The sequence below is a fragment of the Peromyscus maniculatus genome, chromosome 4, assembly GCF_049852395.1.
Source record: "Peromyscus maniculatus bairdii isolate BWxNUB_F1_BW_parent chromosome 4, HU_Pman_BW_mat_3.1, whole genome shotgun sequence".
In the NCBI taxonomy this organism is placed as follows: domain Eukaryota; kingdom Metazoa; phylum Chordata; class Mammalia; order Rodentia; family Cricetidae; genus Peromyscus; species Peromyscus maniculatus.
In genome coordinates this window covers 143,783,397-143,806,026 of record NC_134855.1, presented here as the reverse complement: position 1 = coordinate 143,806,026, position 22,630 = coordinate 143,783,397, and the positions used below count along the sequence as shown (strand labels likewise).

The following is a 22,630-nucleotide window of genomic DNA, read 5'->3' as shown; positions in this document are numbered from 1 at the left end:
GAGCAAAGGAGACCTCAAAGGCCACCCCCACAGTGACACACTTCCTCCGACAGAGCCACACCTCCTGCTAATGCCACTCCCTTTGGGGGACATTTTCTTTCAACCCACCACGCACACATACATTATATTTTCTCTGTAAATGTCCATAGTTTTCCTTAGATTATCACATGTGTCTTTGACCTTGGAATTTGAGAACTTTTGATCTAGAGGGAATTTACAGCCCAGTGGCCCATCTGAACTTCCAGGTGCCATGATCTGAGATAGGTGACCTAATATTGCTGAAGCTCAAGGCTGCCCGGTGGGATCTTCCGACTCCCATTATTGCTGGAGACCTACTTTGGCGGGGGTTCAGGTCCCAAAGAGGATGTGTGGAGTTGGGTGAGGGTGGTAGACACGACCTGAGAGTGAATTGGGGTGGCTGCCCGCAGCCTTTAATTGAAAAAAGACTATACATAGGATTAAACAGGAGAGGGAGACAAGGGGCATGTGTGCTGGGGTGTGGCTTGAGATCAGGGGTTGAGGAATCTAGCATTGACCTTGACAGTAGGCATCAGTCCTATGTTAATGAAAGGGCCACAAGTTCCTCTTGCTAGAGATAAGAACATATGCTTTATCAAGCAGGAACTTTCCTCAAGGGCCCAGGGAGTGGAGACCCTTATCCAAATGCCTGACCTCGGGAAAAGGACTTCTTCTGGGGAACAGACACAATACTACAATTTCTTAGTCTTACTATATGGCCCTGTTCCCCTCATAACACTCCCAAAAGGGAAGGTCCTGATGTCTTACTCTTCCCATTATATTGTACCGTTCTGATTTCTCTACACTTATTAACTGAACTCTTGACCTTAATGGCCTCAGGTTCTGGATCTGATTTGTAGGCATTTCCTTAGAATCAGTGTGTCTAGTAAATCTCTTAACTTTCCTGTTCTTGGTATAATTAGGAGGGCACAATGGAATTCCTGGTGCCACATGGTGGGGATTTTTTTTTCCCCAAAGAATTATTTTGTTTAAAGAGGCTACACATCTTTAGCCTTTACAAAAGCCCATACAGAATTTCCCAAAGAGAAAGGCATTACTATTGAGAATAATTAAAAATGAAAGTAAAAAGATGCTGGAGAAGTGTGACCTGCAATGTCAAAATGCTGGAACTTTGTCAAGCAGCATGGTTACCATGTGGTCCACACCACATCATGAAATACACAAGCTGGCTCTTAATTCATTCCACTCAACACCCAAGTGCCCTGAACATGACATTAGTTTACTGGTTTGAGTACATGGAAAGACCATTGTGAGAAGCGATGTTGATAATGGCAAGAGTTGTGTTGGGACTGAGCATGGTGGCATAGACCTTTAACAGAAGAGTCACGAGCCATGGTTACCTTTCTGGAGCTTTATTGGGGGCGGGAGAGAGAGAGAGAGAGAGAGAGAGAGAGAGAGAGAGAGAGAGAGAGAGAGAGAGAGAGAGAGAGAGAGAGAGAGAGCATGCGGAGGGGGGAGAATACGGAAGGAAAGAGAGAGCACAGAGAAGGCATGCCTGCTTTTTAGGCTGGGACGCCGTTGCAGGCTGGTGACGTAATTAAGGACATAATCCTTACACCCCAGACTTTCGCTTATTATAAAAAAGCAGGTAGATGTGAATAGAGCTGTCATTTCTCTCAAAAGCTGCTTCCAGCTGACGGTTGGACGTTGGTTGGCTCTTGGGGGAATGGGGAAAGGGAGTCTTCCGAGGTGACGGGCGTTGTGGGATACTGTGTGCCCTCCGTTGTTCTGGAGACATGTATCCCGCTTGTCTATGGCTGGGAACCTTCATGTCTGACAAGATGCTTTTAGCTGTTACAGTTTTTTACTTGATGATCTCTGGACTCCGGTTCTGTGGTGGTCCTGTACCATTAACTGAACAGTGAGTTAGAACAGGGAACTGGGAATAGAAAAGCTTGTGGTGCATGAGAATTTATTTTTTTGAATTAGGGACAAGGCAAAGATCAGGACCCTGTCTGTTTGCATGTGAGAAACACAGGCAGAAGATCTGGAGTGAGGCAATGAGCTCTTATCTTAGCTGGAAATCCTTTTTTCATTAAGTATCTCTGAAAGTGCAATTAAATCTGGTGAGGTGGGTAAGGCTGTCCTCTGTACCCAACGATAGAGAAAGGAGAGATGACATCCCAAAACTCCCAGGACTGAGTCAGTGGCTCTGGTGTCCAGAAGGAAAGAAACGAACCGCTTCCTTGCTGCGTTCTGGGTTCCCTGTCATGTCTGCAGCCAAGCCTAGGTCTGCTAGAGGTCTTAGCTTGATGTACCCATGCGTCTTGGCAGCTGGGGGCAGCCAGCTGACTGGTTGTCTTTCTAGGCGGCACTTTTGACAAGGCTGTTGATGGCCTGGCAGGGCATTCGCTAGCCCGTGGCCTTTTTCCTCACTTAAAACAGGGACCCAACAGCTTTTGGGAGTCAGCGAGTGCCAGCACTTGGCAATTTTGTTTTTGGGCTTTTTATCTCTTCCCTGGCATACCTTAAGTGCCACAGATGACTCTTTTGCCTGTGGGGTCAGGAACCTTGCTCTCCAGATGCTTAAGTTTTAGTCGGGGAGGTCTGGGAAACAAGGGACGGATTTTATTCCATGTCCTGAATTTTTTTTTCTTCTGATGATTGTTGGCTTAAGGACAGCTTTTGGAAGATCTGCCAGGAGGCAGACTATAAACTGATCCTTTTGGAAGACTTGTCTGAGGCTATAAGATGATTTTTGGCTTAAGAGCAATCCTAACTACTGTAAACTTATTTGTATGGATCTTAGTCGCTACTAGACTTGTCTGTGCTTCTCAAGGCAGTTTGAGAATGAGTGGGTGGAGTTAAGGTGAGTTAGGATGAGAGTCCATAGAGGCTGCCCAAGCCCACCCATTTGAGCCCGCCCACTGCCTACGGAAGTCAGACAGAAAAGGTTGCATGTGGCAGAGGCAGAAATGGGGAGGGAGAAGGGTTCAGAGCTTTAGTAGAGAGCTTGGGGATAAAGTAACTTTTTTATTTGCCTGTTCGCTGGCAGAAGTTTCTGCGAAGCTGTTATGTGGCCAGATTTACCAGTACCCGCCCCTATCCGCCAATGTAAGTGGTAAATGTATCTGCCCCTTTGTCCCATGGCTGTAGCCGAGAGAAAAACAAAAAATTAAAATAACAAGCGGGGATCAGACTCTAATCTCGGGCATCCCCAAGGAGTGAAGAGAGATCTGTGAATCAGCTCAAGTTACCCATCCCCTTCGTCAAGGGATGGGAAGGGCTGCAGCTGAGCTGCAGTTGGTCCACGGTGGACCCGAGACAGCATTGACCCCCTCGTCAGGAGCGAAAATGTGCCTGCCTGTCAGCACAGCCCGAGGACAACCCCTGGAGTGTTCGTCATGAAGAATATAGCTCAGACTACAGCCACGAGAACGGTGGACTCACTCACTGTGGGGAAGAATCATGGCGGTAGCAGTAGTGGTAGCTGCGTGTGGGTCCAGCGGAGGCGAGGGACGCGCGTGCTCTTGGTCTCGCGGTCTCGCTGGATGGGGAAGGAGGCGGCAAGCGGCAGCGGTCACAGCAGGTCCTCAGTGGTCTATCCGAGTCACGGCACCAAATGTTGGTTAAGTGGTGGTGCTCGTGGCCGCACGGCGGCCATGCCAACAGAGGAGAGTGCTGGATCTATCAGTGATGGAAGAATCATGAGCCATGGTTACCTTTCTAGAGCTTTATGGGGGGGTGGGAGACCGAGAGAGAGAGAAAGAGAGAGAGAGAGAGAGGAGAGAGGAGAGAGAGAGAGACCTCACAGAGGAGGGAGAATACGGAAGGAGAGAGTGTGGAAAGAGAGAGCACAGAGAGGGCATGCCCGCATTTTAGGCTGGGATGCTGTCGCAGGCTGGTGACGTAATTAAGGACATAATCCTTACACTCAGAAGCAGGTGGATATCTGAATTTAAGGCCAGCCTGGTCTATATAGGGAGTTCCAGAACAGCCAGAGCTACATAATAGAAAGATCCTGTCTCAAATAAAACAAAACAAAATTATGTTGAGAGCTTCAGTTCAGTCTGGCTTCCACTACCAGGGGTATCATTAAAGGCATCTTACATGCTATTGTCCTTAACGCCCTAAGAAAGTTGGTGTGATCATTTTACACATGAAGAAACTGCTGTACTGTATAGAGTCGAGTGACTTGCCATAGATTACATAGCCAATGAGCCAGTCAGAGATGTGTGACTAAAGCATCCCTGCTCACCTTTCTTATTTTAGGGAAAAGGCAGAAAAATAAGAAACTGTTTTGCATGGGGCCCCATACACTGTGATACTGAGAATGTGCTGTGTTACAGTTTATACGAGAAACCACATTCACAGGAGTGATCTGAAATACCGAAGGAAGGCTTAGGGCATGATGCATTAATGCACTGGTGTCTACATGAGAAGGGTTTCTCTCCATTATAATTAGGTAGGCTGTTTTCTTTCTACAGCTTCATGAATTCACCCATCACATAGCTCACCCATTAAAGAGTACAAGTCAGTACCCTTCAGTACTTTCATAGTTGGACATCCATCAGCACAGTCAACTATAGACCTCTCCATCACCCACAAAGAACCCTGCATCCTTTTCTACCACCCTCTTGTTCCCTCCCCAGTCTTAGGCAACTGCTGATCTACTTTATGTCAAAGATGAGGCTTTGACATGTAGAGAGTAATAATGTGAGGATCCTGGTGCCATGGAGGGCGGCCTTCCCAGAGAATAATTAGAGAAATGAAATTTGACTCTAATGTAGTTTATAAATGGCTTTATTAGCTAAGAAGCTCTGAGCAGGTCTCTGATCTGTATCACCTTGGGATTGATGTAGGCAAGGGGCAGAAGCAGTTTTTTTTTTTTTTTTTTTTTTAAGATTTATTGGGGTGTGTGTGTGTGTGTGTGTGTGCACATCTGTGCTCATGCACAAAGATGAGGAGGAGGAAAAAGAATGTGCCAGGTGTCCTTTACCATTCCATCTATTCCTTTTAGCTATAGCTTTTATCTACTTTAAAAAAAATATACTTTATTTTTATTTTGTGTGCACATTTATCTGTGAGGGTGTTGGATCCTCTGGAACTGGAGTTATAGACAGTTGTAAGCTGCCATGTGGGTGCTGGGAATTGAACCTGGGTCCTCTGTACTCTTACCCACAGAGCCATCTCTCCAGCCCAAAAAGTCTTTTTTCTTGTTGTTGTTTTTTGTTTTTGAAACAGGGTTTCTCTGTGTAATTTTGGTGCCTGTCCTGTAGACCAGGCTGGCCTTGAATTCACAGAGAACTGCCTGGCTCTGTCTCCGAAGTGCAGGGATTAAAGGCGTGAGCCGCTGCTGCCTGAGTTTGTGATATTTTAAAGTGTATCTATAATACCCTGAAGTATTCCTAAACTCTTCCCCTTCCCAGGTATGTGGACTGTCATGCTCTCCCATCAGTAAAGTGTCAGCAGGGGCTGTTGTACGAGTGCCCCATCCCGCCTGTCATTTACAGGCCTACCGAGGGGAAGGGTCTGGAAGCACACCACGGCCTCTAGCAGTTCCACCGTGTGCCTCACACACTTTTAAGTTGTGAAGAGGTAAGGAATTTTTTGTCAGTCGTCTTCACTAGACCATGATCTTCCTCAAGGCCATACTTGTGTCTGGCTGTTTTTGTACCCATAATATATAGTCACAAATCACACGGTGAGTGATCATCAGTACATTTTTTTTGATAAATGGATGAAGAGTAGAGGTAATAATATCTTGCTTCTTTTCATCCTACACAATATATAAATATATCTATATCTATATATATCTAGATATATATATCTTGGATAGGCTTTTTTTTTTTTTTTTTGGTTTTTCGAGACAGGGTTTCTCTGTGTAACTTTGCGCCTTTCCTGGAACTCACTTTGGAGACCAGGCTGGCCTTGAACTCACAGAGATCCGCCTGCCTCTGCCTCCCGAGTGCTGGGATTAAAGGTGTGCGCCACCACCGCCCGGCCTTTGATAGGCTTTTAGAGGAGCTGGAGAAGAAACCTGAGCTGGAAGTAACTCAAGTTTGCTCTGGTTCTCCACCATTGCATAACATATTACCTTGATGCCCGGTAGTGGAAACAGCAGTAATAACTTTCTCTCCTGATTTCTGTAGGTCAGGACTTTGGACAGCTTACCTGGGTAATTCTGGTTTTATGTCTCACACATAGATATTGGCTAGAGTTGAATTAACAAGGGGCATGTAATAGCCAGTGACTGGCCAGCTGCGTCTCCATCCATTGTAGCTCAGGCTTCCTTGTGTCACTTCCTGGAGCTAGTTTGGGTTCTTCGTGGTTGGCAGCCTCTGATTTCCTGTATTGCTCAAGTGCTGAGGACAGGCATCCAGGAGAGCCAAGTGGACGCTGTAGGAGATGCACTACCTTTGTCCTAGAAATCAGAGGCCATGATTCATTTTATGTTAGAAATTAGAGACACAGTGGTATTGGGAAGACCCTGGGTGGGATCCCCAGGACAGAGGAGGAAGAGAAGTTAGTCCCAAAGCTAGCTCATAACTCATCCAAAGGATTTAAATTAGACCCTCCGTTACCTTCTTTATTTTCTTGAGGGTGTTAAAACTTCAACCCAGGACTGTGGTATACTAGGTTTGTGCTCCATCACTGAGTTACCCTTGCAGCCTTTTAGATGTCAGTCCTATTAGGTAGAGTGTCAGACAGCTTGTAGACACATTGCAGAACTACTGCAGAGACAGAGGGCCGTTTCCCCTTCCTTCGTACTTGAGACCCCTGAGATTGGGGGAACTGTGACCACCTGGTACCAGCAGAGCTGGAGCTCAGCCCAGCCTGGGACCTTGGCGAGCCTGCCTGGAAGTGATTTCACTATCCCTTCCTGCCCCTCCCTTCAGAGTAGAGGGGGCTGCTCCTCTCTGCAAGTTTTGCTTTACAGCTAAGCTTAGGTATGGCACAAATGGTAGGAGAGCTGGGGAGAAGCATGCCTAACCACCGAAAGATCCAGCAAGACTGTTTGCTGCTTCATCCCAGTGGCCTCCTTAGAATCCCAGACTGACAGATTCCAGCCCCCTACAGCACTTAAGTCACAACACAGCCCTGCTGGGTCCGGCATAGCTAAGAGGGTAAAGTTTTTAAAATTGGTATCCCACATTATTTTTTCTATTGCTGTGGATGAAGATTTTGAGGCAAATTCATAGACTCAACCAATCATCATTGCAAAGACTGAAGAATTTGATCTCCAGCACAAAACCCAATGCAGAGAACTAGGTGTGATAGTACCGGCCTGTACTCTTAGTGATAGGGAGGCTGAGGCAGGAGAATAAGAAGGCTGAGGCCAGTTTGGGATACATGGTGAGACTCTGACTCAAAACCAGAAATCACAAGTGTGAGAATTCAGCACAGAACTTTGCTTAAGTGTGGTTAAGTACATCTGCTGTTTGTTTTGGCAAGCACAGTAGAACGCTTTCTTGAGGCTTCCCTGTTTCCTGTTCCACTTTATGAAATTCTTTCTTTGAGGCTAGAGACTGGGGTGGCTGGGTGGGCAGAGGACAAAAAAAAAAAAAAAAAAGAAAAGAAAAGAAAAAGAAAGGAAACAGACACTTAAAAAAATCATACTGGCCAGGAGGCAGTGGCACATACCTTTAATCCCAGCACTCGGGAGGTAGAGCCAGACGGATCTCTGCGAGTTCAAGGCCAGCCTAGTCTACAGAGCAAGATCCATCCAGGACAGGCACCAAAACTACACAGAGAAACCCTGTCTTGAAAAATAAACAAACAAACAAACAAATGGTACTAGACACTAGACCTTATTCTAGGTCATTTTCATGCTCTAGCCTGATTGATTATAGACTGGTTGTAGATTATAGATGCTCCACATCTGCTGTGTGACCTAGGCAAGATACCTCCCTTGCCTTTTGCAAAACAGCCATGGTAATGCTTTCTTTGTCTTAGACTTGGTTTGTAGCCAGAGAGAGACCACCAGACCTCTGTTACCAGTGAGCTTGAGAATCCCTCCAGCCACACTCAAGGCAGTTATTAGCACCCATGTTCCACAGTTGTCCCTTGGTCAGGTGAATTGGCCAGGACCGTAAGGGGCCACTCTGGGACAGATGTGAGATTCCAAACCCTAGTTATGTAAGTGCACTGCAGTAGCCTCCAGGCCCCAGGCCTTCTTGACTTACAGAGTGAGAAAGAAGAACCCTGGTGGTTTGGAGCCCTGCAGACCCCAGAGCAGGGACCTTGGAAGACCAGAGTGTCACCTGTCTATTTACAGCACACAAGGGTGACAGTGGCCAAGAATGCTTTGGGCAGACCAAGAGGCCCGGAAAGGTTAGGAATTACTTTAGGTTTGAGAATTAGAGGAAATGATGAAAAGCTGTGAGGGAAGGCAGGGCTGGGTCAGAATGGGACGTCAGGGGTTAACACGAGAGCTTAGGGTCTCGCTGATGTTGAATGGAGCTGAGGAATCACACAGCCCAGTTTATGTTTCGAGAACAACTCTGGGACTTCATGGGAAATTGCCATGCAGCAGTTTGGGTAAGAGGGATGCAGGACTGCATCCAGGCCTCTGCATGACACATAGCGGGTGGACAGTAGCACACTGAGACTCTTTCACAGGCAGAAGTGATGGAACCTGGAGACAAACTGTAGGTGGGTGGCAGAGGAGGGGGATGATGAAGGATGTCTCCACGCTCTCGGCTCCAGCAGCCCATGAAAAAGGAAGGCTGGGAGGGAGCAGGCTGATGGCTTGACAGGTGAGGTTTGCTGGTGACAAGGAAGCCCAGTGACACGCCAAGTGGGCAGATTCACACATTCTAGGAGAGTCTGAAGCTCTTTGGGTGACATCAACATACAGTATTTAAAGGAAGGGATCCCCCCCCCAGCCCCCAGGAGCACACAGATCACAGGACTGAGGACTTGGGGGAGAAGCTCTAATGTACAGGTTCCAGCAGGAGAGGGGACCCAGAGGGTGTAGTGTCAGGACACCCCACGGGAAAAGTGACTAGAGAAGTAAGAAATGAACAGAAAGCTGTCCTTGCTCCCTGGCACTACAGGATCACTGGTGGTCTTGTCGGGGCCAGCATGCTACTGTTTCCTCCCATCATACACTTCCCACAGCATGCTTCCCTGCTGCGCCCTGACCGTGGAAGTCTGGGCTTTCCCCATGCAGAGGCCGGGAACCTGCTGGCACTTCTGATCAAAGCTGTGCCCAGGGCTACTCTGCATGGGTGCTGAGCACTCTGGAGTTCTGCACTGTGTGTGCCCTAGGGAGCACTTTGATGCCAGCCCTTGCTGCCTGTCTGCTTCCAGCTTCCTTCGAAGAGAGGGTTTGGGGTCTGCTGGATTAGTAGATCCTGGCTTTCCAAACATCAGCTACCCACAGCTCTTTCTGGCATTAGAGAAACGAGGCAGTTTTGCTTACCCTGAGAAACCTGCTACAAGACCGTTTCACACTCCCGTACCCTATGTCCTCTGCAAAAAAAAAAAAAAAAAAAAAAAAAAATCTGTTTGCTTTTTCTGTAACTTCTGCAAAATACTTCATTTTTTTTAAAAAAGGAAAAAAGCAGGAAATGACCTTTCAGATGTATTTGGAAATCAGTTGGGGTTGTAATGGAATCTGCCCTAGCAATGAGGACTAAGGGTTGCAGACTCAAGGAGACTATAGCTCTTGGCACAGCCCAGGGCCTCATAAGTTAACAGAGCCTGGGAGAGCAGCAGAGACCCTAAAGAGATGCCATCCTGTGGGGACGAGAGTAACACCTGCAGGGCCTTCGGCCTCTGACTTCAAGACCCCAGAATAGAAGGGCTTCTCCCTTCTAGCCTGGGTGTCAAGATCATCTGGGTTCCCCGAAAGCATCCAGATCCCACAGAGTTCCCCAGACCTCCAGGGCTAAGGTAGAGACTTTGGTCTTCAGCACCGTGTGGAGCACAGGCTCAGATTGACACCATTAGACACACATGGGCTGTTGGCTCTGCCTGGACTCCTCCTGAGCTACCTTCATTTCATGTGGGGTAGGGTGTTTGAGTTTGATCAACTGGTTTCTGAGAGGAGGTCTCCCTCTGGGACTCTGTGCAGACTAGGCCAGTCTTGAACTTCTGGGAGTCTTCCTGCTTCTCCTTCCCAGGTGCTGGGATTGTAGTCAGATGTCACCACACCTGGCACTTGACCTTTCTCTCTTTTTCATTTTAACCCCAAAGCCACTTCCCTGACTTACCACCTCTAACTGACCCATGTGTCCAGCTGGAGAACCCTCCCGTCTCCTTCCATTCCCACTCAATGCTTTTTCTTGTCTCCAGTGTGTACCCCACACATGGGAAGGTGCCTGGCATATCGGTGGGGGGCAGTAGACAATGAAATGTCCAGTCTGGAAGAGCCTTAGCAGACACACTCCATTATTCAGATGCGGGAAAGAAAGCTAGAAGAGGGTCTGGGGGTCTGCCCTCTGTGTGAGCACCGAGGATGGAGTAGGACCTTTACCACTGTTAGGATGCAGGGCCCAGCCTTTGCTCCTTCCACCTTGAGTCTAGAACACAGTTCATCACATCCTCAACTTGGCCTGTGAGCTAGGTCTGTCAAGTAAAATAGTGCACATGCTGGCCAGGACTGCCTACTGGTAGAATTCCTGTTCCACCCAGCAGTGACAGCACGGGAGAAGGAGGTGTAGCTTTGGCTCTCTGCAGCACTGTTAGAGGTAAACAAAGGAGCTGGGTGAAATGTCAGAAGGGAAGCTTTGCCGATACCTCAGCCACAGGGGGACACAGCAATGTTTTATTAATTGGTACCTCTCACATCGCATGGGACTTTCCAGCCCCTGTAAGCCGGTGTTCTTACTGTATCTTCACTTGGGCCCAGGAACTTAGGAGTGTTTTGGTTAGTCCCAAGCCACTATGTCCCCAGTGGTAGGTAGGGAAGCTGGCCGGACAGCTGCACTAGATGAGTTCACCCCAGCTCACCCGCAGCCTCTGACCTCAGTGATGTCCTGGGACCGCTCAGCTGGCAGAGCAGTGAGCTCCGCACTGGGCATTAAGACCTGTAGATTCTAGAACCTTGGGTATAGCACTCTCCTGTTGTTGTTGCTGTTACTACTACTTAGGATCAGGTCTTACACTGTCACCCTGGCTGGTCTGGAATTCTCTTTTGAGGCTAGCCTCAGAACCCCCCCCCCCCTCCTGGGGTTAAAGGAGTGTGCCACCGTGACCCTCTAGCATTCTCCTTTGAGCCTCAGCTTTTCCAAGTAGCACGAGGCTCTTCTAGATGAGCTCTGGAGTCCCCTCAGTTCGACTCTGCCGTAAACTTTTTGTTATTTGTTGAGCGTATACTATGGAGCAGGCCCTGTCGTGATCCTGAATGCATCAAAGCTGTTGCTCTGCTGGAAATCTATGATGGGCCAGGGCTAAGGGGAGAAAGCAACACAGACCCACATGTTGCCGACCATTTATTGAGAACATTCTTTCATGTCATATGTGTGAATGCATCAGTGCATGTAGCCTTATTTTATTTTTTTAAGATAGGGTCTCATTGGCCCAGACTGGCTTTGAGCTTACTATATAATCAAGAATGATCTTAGACTTCTGATCCTCCTGCCTCTGTCTCAGACATGCATTCACACTCAGCTTTGCTTTACTCCTTTTAATCACTGAACCTTTCTGAGCCAGGGGTGGCCATGAGCCTGACTGCTTTTCTGAGTATCCCTCATGCCAGCAGAGGATGAAGGACCTGTGGGTGAGCCGGAGGTGGAGGGAGGGAGTGGATGAATATGCCAGAGGGAAAGCGCTGTCATAGGCCAGCTTGTGTGGAAGAAGTGAGCAGAGGGCCATAGAGTTTTGTCTTGGGCAGCAGGTTATGGAGGTAGATCCTCGCCCAGGAGAAAGAATAAACAAGAGGCCCGAGAAGGAACAGAATGTTGCTGTTCCTCCTGGTGTCACCTAAGTGTCTGCATCTCAGCATGAGAGGGTTGATGCTGAGCAAGTGGATGGCCATGTCACGGGAGGGAGAGATGTGCAGAGCAATGAGAGGAAGCAGAGAAGAGCTTGAAAGGAGAGCATGGGAGCACCAGTAGTTCAGGCACTTCAGTTCTTCTCATTTCTCAAGTGGAGTGTAGAGGAGTCCTACACCTACCACAGGGGGCTGCTAGTGACCCAGCCTGGCTGCTAAGGAGTAGGACTCAGGCTATTAGTAGTTCATTATTTATTCAGTAAATATGAAGTCCCCAGTGCATGCAGGCATTGGAAAGCCCTCCAGGGCACACTGGGAAACAGAAAAGAAAGACGGTGCTTGTCCTTGTGGGAGGGAGATTAAAAAAGAATGACCTGTGATCATTAAAACCTTGATTGTGTATACATTCCATAGTCACATGAAGCATGGGCCTGAGCATGGTTGAGACTCAGGTATTCTGTTTTAGCAGCACAGGATGGTTGAAATGGGAACAAAAATAAAACAGCTTGTGGAGGAAAATTGGGCAGGACTTAGCACAGAGCCTTTGATGTGGCATTTTTGCTTTTAAGAAAGCAGGCTCCAGGTTTTGCCGGTGGGGAGCAGTTAAATCGGTCTGCAGCAGTGACCGCAGAGGATCATCATGCAGCTGCCAATGACAGCTGAGGGCTGGGAGACTTTGGAGTATTTTTAGTGTTTTGATATCATCGTCGTACAGGGTTTCAGGGTAATTTGGACTTGTTTCTAAGACATATGCTTGAATGAAGAAAAGCAAGATGAAAAATTAAGTTTTGGCCAGACATGATAGTTAAAGCCTGTAATCCTAGCATCTGGGAAGCTAGAGCAGGAGGATTGCTGTGAGTTGGAGGCCCACCTGGGATATATATAGTAAGTCCCAGCCCAGCCTGGTCCACAGTGTGAGACCCTTTCTCCAAAAGAAGAGAAAGGACTCCCAACAAGATGGCTTAGTGATTAAAGTCTCTTGCCTCACAAGCCTGACCACCCAGAAGGACACAAGGAGAGAGCTCCGCAAAGATGTCCTCTGATTTCCATATGAGCAGTGTGGATCCCACACACCTACACTCCACCCTTTATGTTACACACACACACACACACACACACACACACACACACACACACACACACACACACGATAATAATAAAGATATAAAATGAAAATTTTGTTTGCAGAAATTTTAAGGGAAAAGGAAGGGAAAGACTTTGTGTGACACAGACATTTCTGGGAGGACCAGGATATCTTGTGCTGGGGAGAGTGTCTGGAGTAGGGTGGAGACACCCAATTCTTGCACCTTGTGAGTTTTATTCCTCTTGTACACATACCTTAAAACTCGATAATTTATGGGCTAGGGTTGTAATTCAGTGGTAGAACACTTGCCTAGCATGCAGAAGGCCTTGGGTCACATCTCCAGCATTAAAAATAATTAATAATAAAAACATAACTGTCGACTTCCGGCGTGGTCATGGCGTCTAACGCGACCACGAACCCGTCTCAGCTCCTGCCACTAGAGCTCGTGGACAAGTGTATAGGATCCAGAATTCACATTGTGATGAAGAGTGATAAAGAAATTGTTGGTACACTTCTAGGATTTGATGACTTTGTCAATATGGTGTTGGAAGATGTCACTGAGTTTGAAATTACACCAGAAGGAAGAAGGATTACAAAATTAGATCAGATTTTACTAAATGGAAATAATATAACAATGCTGGTTCCTGGAGGAGAAGGGCCTGAAGTATGAATGGATTTCCTTATGCTAGATTCTGGCTTTTTCTTAAACCTTTAATATCTATATTCTATAAAATGAAGTTTCCGTTAAAAGGAAATACTTTGAATATATACACCATTTTTCTAAGCTAATCATGGTTATTTTGAGAAAGGAAGAAGTTTGTTTTGTTTTTTAAAAGACTGAGAAAATAAAGATGTTTTTGGTTAAAAAAAAAAAAACATAACTGTTTCCCTAAGGAAGATTTAGAAAGTAAGCCCAGTGTGGTGCATACCTGTAATCTCAGCAGTTGGGAAATAGAGGCAGGGAGATCAGGCGTTTAAGACCAGTGGTGGTTATATGGTGAATTCAAGGCCAGCTTGGGCTACACGAGACCTTGTCTCAAAAAGGTAGAGAAAATATAAAATACTTAAAAATCACTCATAATTTAAATATTCGCTATGTGATTATATGATTTTATTTCACTTAACAGTATACATGAACATTTCCTTGTGTTTGTCTATCTGTTGAGACAGGATCTTGCTATGTAGCCTAGGCTAGCTGAACCTGAGATCATCCGCCCTTGGCCCCCCAGGTAGCTGTGATTCCAGGTCTATGCCACCACAGGGTGAAGAATATAGACGTGAAAGAAACGTGAGCTTAGGTGTTGGTGTGAGAGCTGAAAACTCCCCAGAGCTGGGTTTGGAATCACTGTTCCCTGAAGGATGGGGACAGATGCTTTCCAGGACTGGGTCTGGGGCTTGACAGTGATCTTTCTCTGTGCCAACAGCATCAACTTTCTGCCTGTGCAGCTCATAGGAGCAAGGTCAGAGCCCCAGGGAGTGTGTCCCAGAGAGTGGCTGGCACGTGAGGTTAGCAGGTAACTCCATCTGCTGGTGTCAGATCCTGAAGATAGGCAGGAACAGTGCAGCACTCTGTGGCAGCAGAGCCTCCCCTGCAGCCCGTGGAGTCGTTCTGTCATCCCATAGATAGGTAGCAGGGGGAGAGAATGGCTGGGTGGGTGGGTGGGTGGGTGAAAAGCAATGTGATCCAGGTTTATTTATAGAGCTCTCCTATTCTGTAGCAGGTGCTGAGTGGAGCATCTTGGAAGGAAGCAGCAGAGCATGTTGGCTCAGCTGCCAAGCTCAGGCCTTTCAGTCTGGTGCATTGAATATCCAGACACAAATCCTCCTTTTCATGGAGGAAACAGGCTGCAGCAGATGGTGGGGGCTGCCCAGGGTTTGACCCATCCCATGGGCAGCTGGTGTCACATGGGGAAACATCTGAGCTTGGGAGCCACATGGATTTATCTGCCTGAGAACTTTCTAAGTCAGGTTATAAAGCTACACAGTGCTTATTTACTGGGTAGGGCCATAGAGTGATGGACATGAAACAAGAGCCTGGTGACTGTCCTGTCACTCTTTCTCCTGGTGGCATTGTCATTTGTGCTTGTTCCTACAGTATTATCACCATTGCAACAGGCCATTTACCTGTACTGGGGCTTTGAACAGTTTCCCTAAAGGAAGGGGAGGCTGAGTGGCTAGCAGAAGGAACCACCTCCAGGAATTCCTTAGCTGAGAAACTAGGCGGGGTGCGCCATCTGCTGGATGCAGTGGGGACTGCTCACACAGAGTTTGTGTGCCCCCTCCATCTCCCCACACCTCCATTTTACAGGTGGGCAAACTGGCCCAGAGAGGGATAGGGTCTTTGCTCCAAAGAATAGGCTGTGGTGTACGATGTGTAGATGGACATGTGATGATGGACATGTGATGGACATATGAGATGATCCCTAAATAATTACTGTGTCCTCTCTTTGCTCAGAGTGCTGTCTACCACAGTTCCTGCTTTCACGCCTTTGTTTCCTCTCCAGCCTCCTCATGTGCCTGCCCCACCTTTCCCACTGGAGGGCTCACGGGAAACTTGAAGCCAGCCAGGCGATTAACTAGTAAACAGTTGCTTTCCACCCACCTGGTATCCCACATGCTCCTCTCTGGGTCTCATTTCAGTAGCCACGCCTCTGACTATCGCCTGACTCATGTCAGAAACCAAAATTCCCTGTCAGCCAGACACGGCCCACATGCTTGTTTCTCAGGCCCGCTTGATCCCTGCTGCCTTCTCACACCTGACTTCCCCTGAAGCCTCCTAACCTACTCCCGTCCAGGCCCTGCTCTACACAGACGTCAGAACTGTCTTTGAAATACACAGCTTGTCCTCATGACCTATGACCCCTCCAGGATGTGGTCTGCCTCTGCCCACCCTCAGGGCCCTCGGTGTCACTGTCCCCTCCTACAAGACCTTTCCACTCTGCCACTCTACCCATCATCCTTCCTCAGAGCAGGACTTGCTGGTCCCTTCCTTAAGACACTCTTTGCCTCTCTCTTTTGCCATTTTTAAATTTCACTTTGGGACAGGGTCTTATTCTGTTACCCCAGAGCCCAACATGCAGCTGCATAGCTCAGGCTGGCCTCAAACTCACCACCATCCTCCTGCTTCAGTCCCTTGAGTGCTGGGATTACAGCATGGTGTAAGCCACCACGCCCAGATTCTTCCCACACCATCCTTGGATCTTGACTGCCGTGGTATTTCCTGATGCCGAGTCTTGGCTGGGTCCTGGCCATCCCTGTAGCACCCTTGAAGCCCTGAACACGTGATCATGGCCTAAGCCACCGTAGCTTGATGCTAACTACAGTGACCTCTAAGCTCTGTGTGGTGGGGAACGGTGCTGGCTGTTCTCTGCGCCCTCTGTAGCCCCAAGACAGGGCCAGGCACATGATATGGTAAGCATGGAAATGCTGGTCATCAAAGTTACTTTGAATGAAGATTGAATGCATGCTCTTTTTAAAGATATTTTTTACATTTATTTCAGTGTGTGTGTGTGTGTGTGTGTGTGTGTGTGTGAAGGTCAGAGGACAATTTACAGGAGTCAGTTCTCTCTCTACCACGTGGTGTCTGGGGATTGAACTCAGACCATCAGGTTGGTGGCAAGCCCGTTTACCCACTGAGCCATCTTCCTGGCCCTCACATATTTTCCCCCCTCTCTCTAATAAAAACAAGGTCTCTCTACATAGCCCTGGCTGTCCTGGAACTCGCTGTAGGCCAGGCTGGCATAGAGCTCACAGAGATCTTGCCTCTGCCTCCAGTTCCGCGATTACGGCCATGCACCACCCCCGGCTCCATGCTGCTCTCTAAGGTGTGGCTGGTGGTCTAGCTGGGACTGCAGTGGTTTGGGTCCTTTTGTTTGCTATGCTTGCTTCTCAGTCTCAGTGGAAAAACAGTCATGCCATCTTGTCAGAGGATGCCAGTGCCTCACTCCTGTTCTCCTGCTCCTGTCCCTGCAGGCTGAGGAGCAATGCGACAGGCATGATGGAGGTCGAGTCCTCCTACTCGGACTTCATCTCCTGCGACCGAACGGGCCGGCGGAATGCAGTCCCTGACATCCAGGGAGACTCAGAGGCTGTGAGCGTGCGGAAACTAGCTGGAGACATGGGCGAGCTGGCACTTGAGGGCGCAGGTCAGGCCAATGCCCAGCATCCCGGTGGGCAGGTGGGCAGGTGGGGGGTGCTCTGCTAGCTCTTGCTAGTCTCCAGCCTCTACGCTTCCTCAGAGAAGTGTTTTTAAATTGGGGCTGTTATTGATCAGTGGCAAAGCCCAGCCAATGTCTAGGTTGGAGAATGTCAGCATCTTGGTCCTGAGGGCTCCAGCCAGCATCTAGGGCACTTCCCTTCTCCTGCTCCCACTCCACCACCAAGCCCTGTCAGATCTGTGATATATCCTAGCTCCCTCATGCCTCATCCTCTCTCCATCCCCATAGCTACCATATTACTGCTGTTCACTGGGAACCCCTGCCCTTCTTGCACAGCAGACAGCAGGATTAGTTAGCCACCCAGTCCCGTCAGGCTTCTGCCCCAGACTCCCTGGTCACACCTCAGAGCCAAGACACTCTTCAGTGCTCCCAGAAGTCACGCACTGCTTGCCAGCTGCCTGGCCTTGGGTCTACTTGTGCCTTGTTAGCCACACCTTACCCCACCCACTCAGCCATCTTTGTCTAGTTCTCTGTCATGGTGCAGAGCATCCTTGTCAGGGCCTTTACTTCACTGTTACCCATCTAGAACATCCCCAGTGGACTAGGGCCACTTGCTGGCCCTTTGCTCAGGTCCAGCTTAGCGATGCTCTGAGTGGCCTCTGAGAGCTGCCGGGCTGCCCCAGCCATATTACTCCCAAAGGTCTCATTTTGTTGACTTTGAGCTCCAGGAGAGAGAGGGGCCTCTGTTCTTCCTGCGCATGGCAGGCAGTTGGTGACTGCCGGCTGAACGACCAGGGAAGAAACCAAGAGGAAGCACCCAGTATTGCTGGGACACCCTGCTCCTACTTCTCCCTCTGTTCTCTTAGAGGACTTTGCTCAGCTCAACTCCACAGATAGCTGCAGACCTTCCCTTCCTTGGGAAGCTTTCCCTGCCAGTCCTTCTCAGGCACCAAGGCCATGCTTACCATACCACTTCCCACAGTGCACTGGGGCTTCCTCCTGTGTCACCCAGGAGCTGTCAGTCCTTGCAGGGCCATAGCATTGTCCTTGCCTGGGAGGCTCCAGTCTTGAATTCTTGGTCCTTATTACCCAGAAGTGACTTAGGAGGACGGAACAGAGAAGATGTTGGGGGCAGGAACCCAGCTTTTCATATGATAGGTCAGCTGAGGTCAGGAGAACTTGGGAGGTTTCCTAGGCTCACCCAGCAAATGACCGTAGTTAGTATGACAACCTCTAGGCCTTGAGAGAGGGTCCTGCCTCTCACCCCTCTCGGCCTCGCTTGTGCTGGTCCCTACTTTTTGCTCAGGTGTGGACAGCTCCACAGGGCTCATGCCACATCCCCATGCAGCTTCAACTCGGACTCCACACATCATGCTCTCGCTTCCAGCCAGAGGAAAGGCCTGCGGGCTCTCAAAAGCCGTGACTGGCTTCTTCAGCTGCCCGCTCCACACTTGGTGGTTGCTTCTCATTGCGGTGCTGTTTGCGCCCAGGCCTTCCTTGACCACAGCTCGTTCTGGCAGAGGAGCTCTTTTCTCCCTTTGTCTCCAAGCCCTGTAAGCACAGGCCCCCTCTGAACTGAGCTGCCCCGCACAGGCTGTCTCATGCCCTCTGTGACTAGCACTGTTTGGCACGTGACAGGTACCTACTCAATGGCTGCTCACTGCCCAGCCCAATGAGCAGTGTGTCCAGCTGGCACACTAGGCACGGTGCCAAGGGTTTCTTCAAGGCTTCTGTGCTCTGTTCAGCTCTAATCGGCTTTGTTTGGTGCCTTCCACCCTAGCCATCAAAACCGCTAGTCCCCGCATACATGCCCTTACAACACTGTTTGCCCTAACTGAGACTCTGTGGCATTTGGGTCCTCCCAGCACATGATGCTTGCTAGCCACAGTGACTGGTGTCTGATAAGGAGACATGGAGATAGAACAGTGCTTGCTGCCAGGGATTGGAGCACCTTTGGTAGAGTTGGGGCAAAGCGACCAGCTATGAGAAGCCTCTGGGAGGACGCCTCACAATAAAATGTCTCCAGGCATTTCTGAGCCCATTTGACTCACAAAGACAGAGGACAGAGCCTTAATGCCACCCTTGAGATTCTGACCCAGCAGGCCAAGGGCCCCACAATTTTCCTCTGTCACAACTTCCAAGGGTTATACATAACTTGAGCAGGACAGGGTATAGTCCTCAAGGGCTTAAGAGGTCCAGGCTACCTGGTCTCCCCAAGCCTCTGGCCTGCTCTGTGTGTGAGCACTCTCCAGTGTGCTGTGTATGGATCTGTCTGTTCCCGGTGTCTTCTCAGACAAGGAGTTCAGATGTTTCTTTACTTTGCCTAAGGGAAGAGAAGCCACAGGCTAGCAATGGGGGTGACAGTGCACTGACCCTGGGCAGCATGGTTTCTTTCGTCTCTGGGGCTGGCACAGAGAAAATATGATTGTTAGAGAGAAATTAGGGTCACATCTTATGCTCCAATAAGCCAGATTCAGATGTCAGTCCCTAGTATGACAATTAAAAGAACCAAATTAGAAGCTGGAGTGATGGCTCAGTGGATAACACCACTTGATGTTTCTATCAAGGACCCGAGTTTGGTTCCCAGCACCCACATAGCTGCTCACAGACATATGTAGCTCCAGTTCCAGGAGATCCAATGCCCTCTTCTGGTACCTCCAAAGGTACCATGCATGCATGTGGTACACATACATACAAGTAAAACACTTATACACATACATGCAGGCAAAACACTCATAAAGTAAAAATACATTTAAAAAAATTTTAAGAGCCAATTTAACATAAAGATCAGGAAAAGGTAATTTATTCAGCTTGGCCACATTGGGAAGGAGGGACAAAGAGATCAAGTGACCCTTCCAAGTTCATCTTTGGGGCCCTGCCATGAGGGCAGGTTTAAAGAGAGGCCAGAATTGTAAGTACCCAAGCAGTCCTGTACAAGGTGTGGTCCTGCCCATCATGGCCCTTCATTGTTTGGGGCCCACTGTCCTCAGGGTCTGACAAGTTGCAGAGCTCTTTCCTGGGGAAAAGTCCCTCTGGTTGGCTCGGGTTCTAGGCTTCTTTTCAGCAGGAGATCCTGGGGAATTCCTAGTTTCTTGGGGTCCATGTTTCAATAGTCTGACAACCAAGGGGAGGGACACAGAGTCTGTTTAGAATGTCTTCATCCTTGCCAGCCTGGCTTCTGCCAAGTGACTTGCCTGCAGTCTCTAGGAGCAGAGTAACAGAGCAAAGACCAATGGGAGTTCAAAGGGTCGCAGCTCATGGAGGACTTCACAATGTGAATGTTACCTTGGTTGCTGTCATGGGTGTTAGGCCTCCAGAGGCCCAGAAGAACCTTGTGGGATAGAGCCTTGGTTCAGTCACCATTCTCAGAGGAGGTAGCTTCATGCCAGGCAGGCTCAGATTGGCACACACTTGAGCCACAATGCCAAGTTCTGTCCAAATTATTTACTTCCATGAGCACTCAGGGCCCAAGACTTCCATGTGGGACACTGGGAGGCTGTCCTGCCAACAAGGCTCTATAAATTCCAGAGAATGCTGCTTAGTGGAAGAAGTTGGGCTTAGCAGTAAGCAGGCTCTCCTCCACCTTTTGGTCACATGTACCTCCATCAACTTGCCCCTCTGAGCCTGTTTTCTCATGGATGTCATGGCTCTAACCACACCTTGAGGTTGCAGTGGCCAGACCCAGAGCTCAGTTCAGGCATAAAGACAGGCCCAATGGCAGAGTGAGATGGACCTTCAGTGCATCACAGTGTCCCTGGGCTTGAGACTGCACTATTGATTGAGCTTTGCCTGTAACCAGGCTCTGTGGAGGGTGCTGACCCTGGGAGGGTTGAGAACGGAGTACAAGCTGGGCACACCACTCTCAGATAGGCGAGGCAGAAGCTGCTGGTCCCACCTCCCAGCGAGGCCAGAGGAAGCTGGGAGTGAGGAGACCCAGCTCACACAGGGATGTGAGAGCAGGCCAGGTTGCTTCTCAGCCTACTGCTGTCTATCACTTCAGGCCAGCCCAGGTTTCTGGCTGGCTGGAGTAGAGCAGGAGTGGATGCTGGCAGTGGTGTGCTGAGTCAGGGAGTCCATATGTGCATCCTCTACCTTGGGATGCGCAGGCCATAGTGGGCACTCATGAGCTGGACTGGTTGGGTCTGCTATACTGTCTTCAACAAAATTCCTATTTACTAAGCACGTGCTTCTTGCCGGGAACTTAACCTTCACAGTTCCCCACTGGAGAGCACACACTCATCTCATGTTTTTAGCACCTGTCCACAGTCCTGACCTTTACTGGTTTTTATTATACTATGGAATAATAAAGGCCTTGCCAGCCTTTCCGTGGTAAAAGTGGGACATTGAGAGAGCAGGCCAATGCATCTCTGGCCTTGGTCAGCCCCTCCCCAGTGCAGCTCTTACATGCTCCAAAGGCTGGCCACAATGATCAGTTTGACTGGTCCTTCCAGAGCCCCGTGCTTCATAGTATGCAAATGTGTCCCAAACTTCCTCCTTCTCTCCCCCGCAGAGGGACAGGCAGAGGGAAGTACCCCAGAAAAGGAGGCCAGCAGCCAGCCCGAGAGCAGTGATGCAAACACCTCCTCCTGAAGAGAGACCTGCTGTCCCCTCCTGGAACTGGAGCCCTGGCACAACCCAGCAGCCTCTCCTCTGAGCCTATAGCCCAGGCCAGCCAGGCCAACTGAGAGCCTTGTGGAGGCCTCTGTGGCTGTACTCCAGCAAAGTCGTCTGCCCACACCCACAGGCTTCACTCTCCCTCCACCTCCCCATGGTACCCAGGTACACCATCACCACGGGATGTTATTTATTCAGCTGGGGGGGGGCGGGGCTCGAGCCAGGCTCTGCCCCCCAGGTGAGCAGCCCACATCTGGACAGGGTCTGTCCCCACACCATTCATTCATCCCTCCAGCCAGCTGCCTATGTTGGAAAGATCGTCCTAGCCCTTTTTTAAAGCCTCTTTTACATTTTTTAAAAACATAACTTTTTTCAGCAGAGAAGGGGGAACTGACAATCACTTTTTTCTGTTTTGGTTTTGGTTTGAAAGCCGTTTTAAGCTTAGCTCTGATGATCTATGCAGCTCTGTTCCCCCATGGAGCCTCACAGATCCAGTTGTAGGGAAAAGATTTGGACTCAAAAATAACTGACCAATTCTTTGCCCTTTGTACCAAGAGAGTGATACTTAGGTCCCAGGAAATAAATGCTGATGATTTGTGTGACTGGCTTAAGATTCCTTCTTTTAACCACCAAATGCCCAGCTGGGCTTTGCGCGCACACACACACACACACACACACACACACACACACACACACACCCCAGCCAGCATGGTTCCAGTGCTGCCCTCTGTCCTGTAGTGACCAGTACAACTCCTCAGGTGGCATCTGATGAGCCCCACCCCACCCCATCCTCACACAGCCCACGGCTACCACAGCCTGGAAGGGGCCTGGGAGAGGGCTCAGTGTGTAAAGGTA

At 49.1% G+C, this 22,630-nt stretch overlaps 1 protein-coding gene and 1 pseudogene across 9 annotated transcripts in view; both read left to right on the top strand.

Moving 5' to 3' along the window:
* Pkig (cAMP-dependent protein kinase inhibitor gamma) overlaps positions 1-22,374 on the top strand; it is an 82,914-nt gene extending 60,540 nt beyond the window's left edge. For 6 of the 9 annotated variants that reach the window (XM_042276757.2, XM_076571196.1, XM_042276756.2 and 3 more), the window contains 2 exons: positions 16,977-17,149; positions 21,672-22,374. In XM_042276757.2, the coding sequence (XP_042132691.1) occupies positions 16,999-17,149; positions 21,672-21,751 (231 nt within the window). In that variant the 5' untranslated portion in view covers positions 16,977-16,998 and the 3' untranslated portion in view covers positions 21,752-22,374. Of the gene's footprint in view, positions 1-5,408; positions 5,578-16,976; positions 17,150-21,671 lie in introns of all 9 variants that reach the window. The other 3 variants (XM_042276760.2, XM_076571197.1, XM_076571198.1) reach the window with 1 other exon arrangement.
* On the top strand, positions 13,370-14,316 carry LOC121828933 (U6 snRNA-associated Sm-like protein LSm5 pseudogene; annotated as a pseudogene).
* Positions 22,375-22,630: the final 256 nt, after the last annotated feature.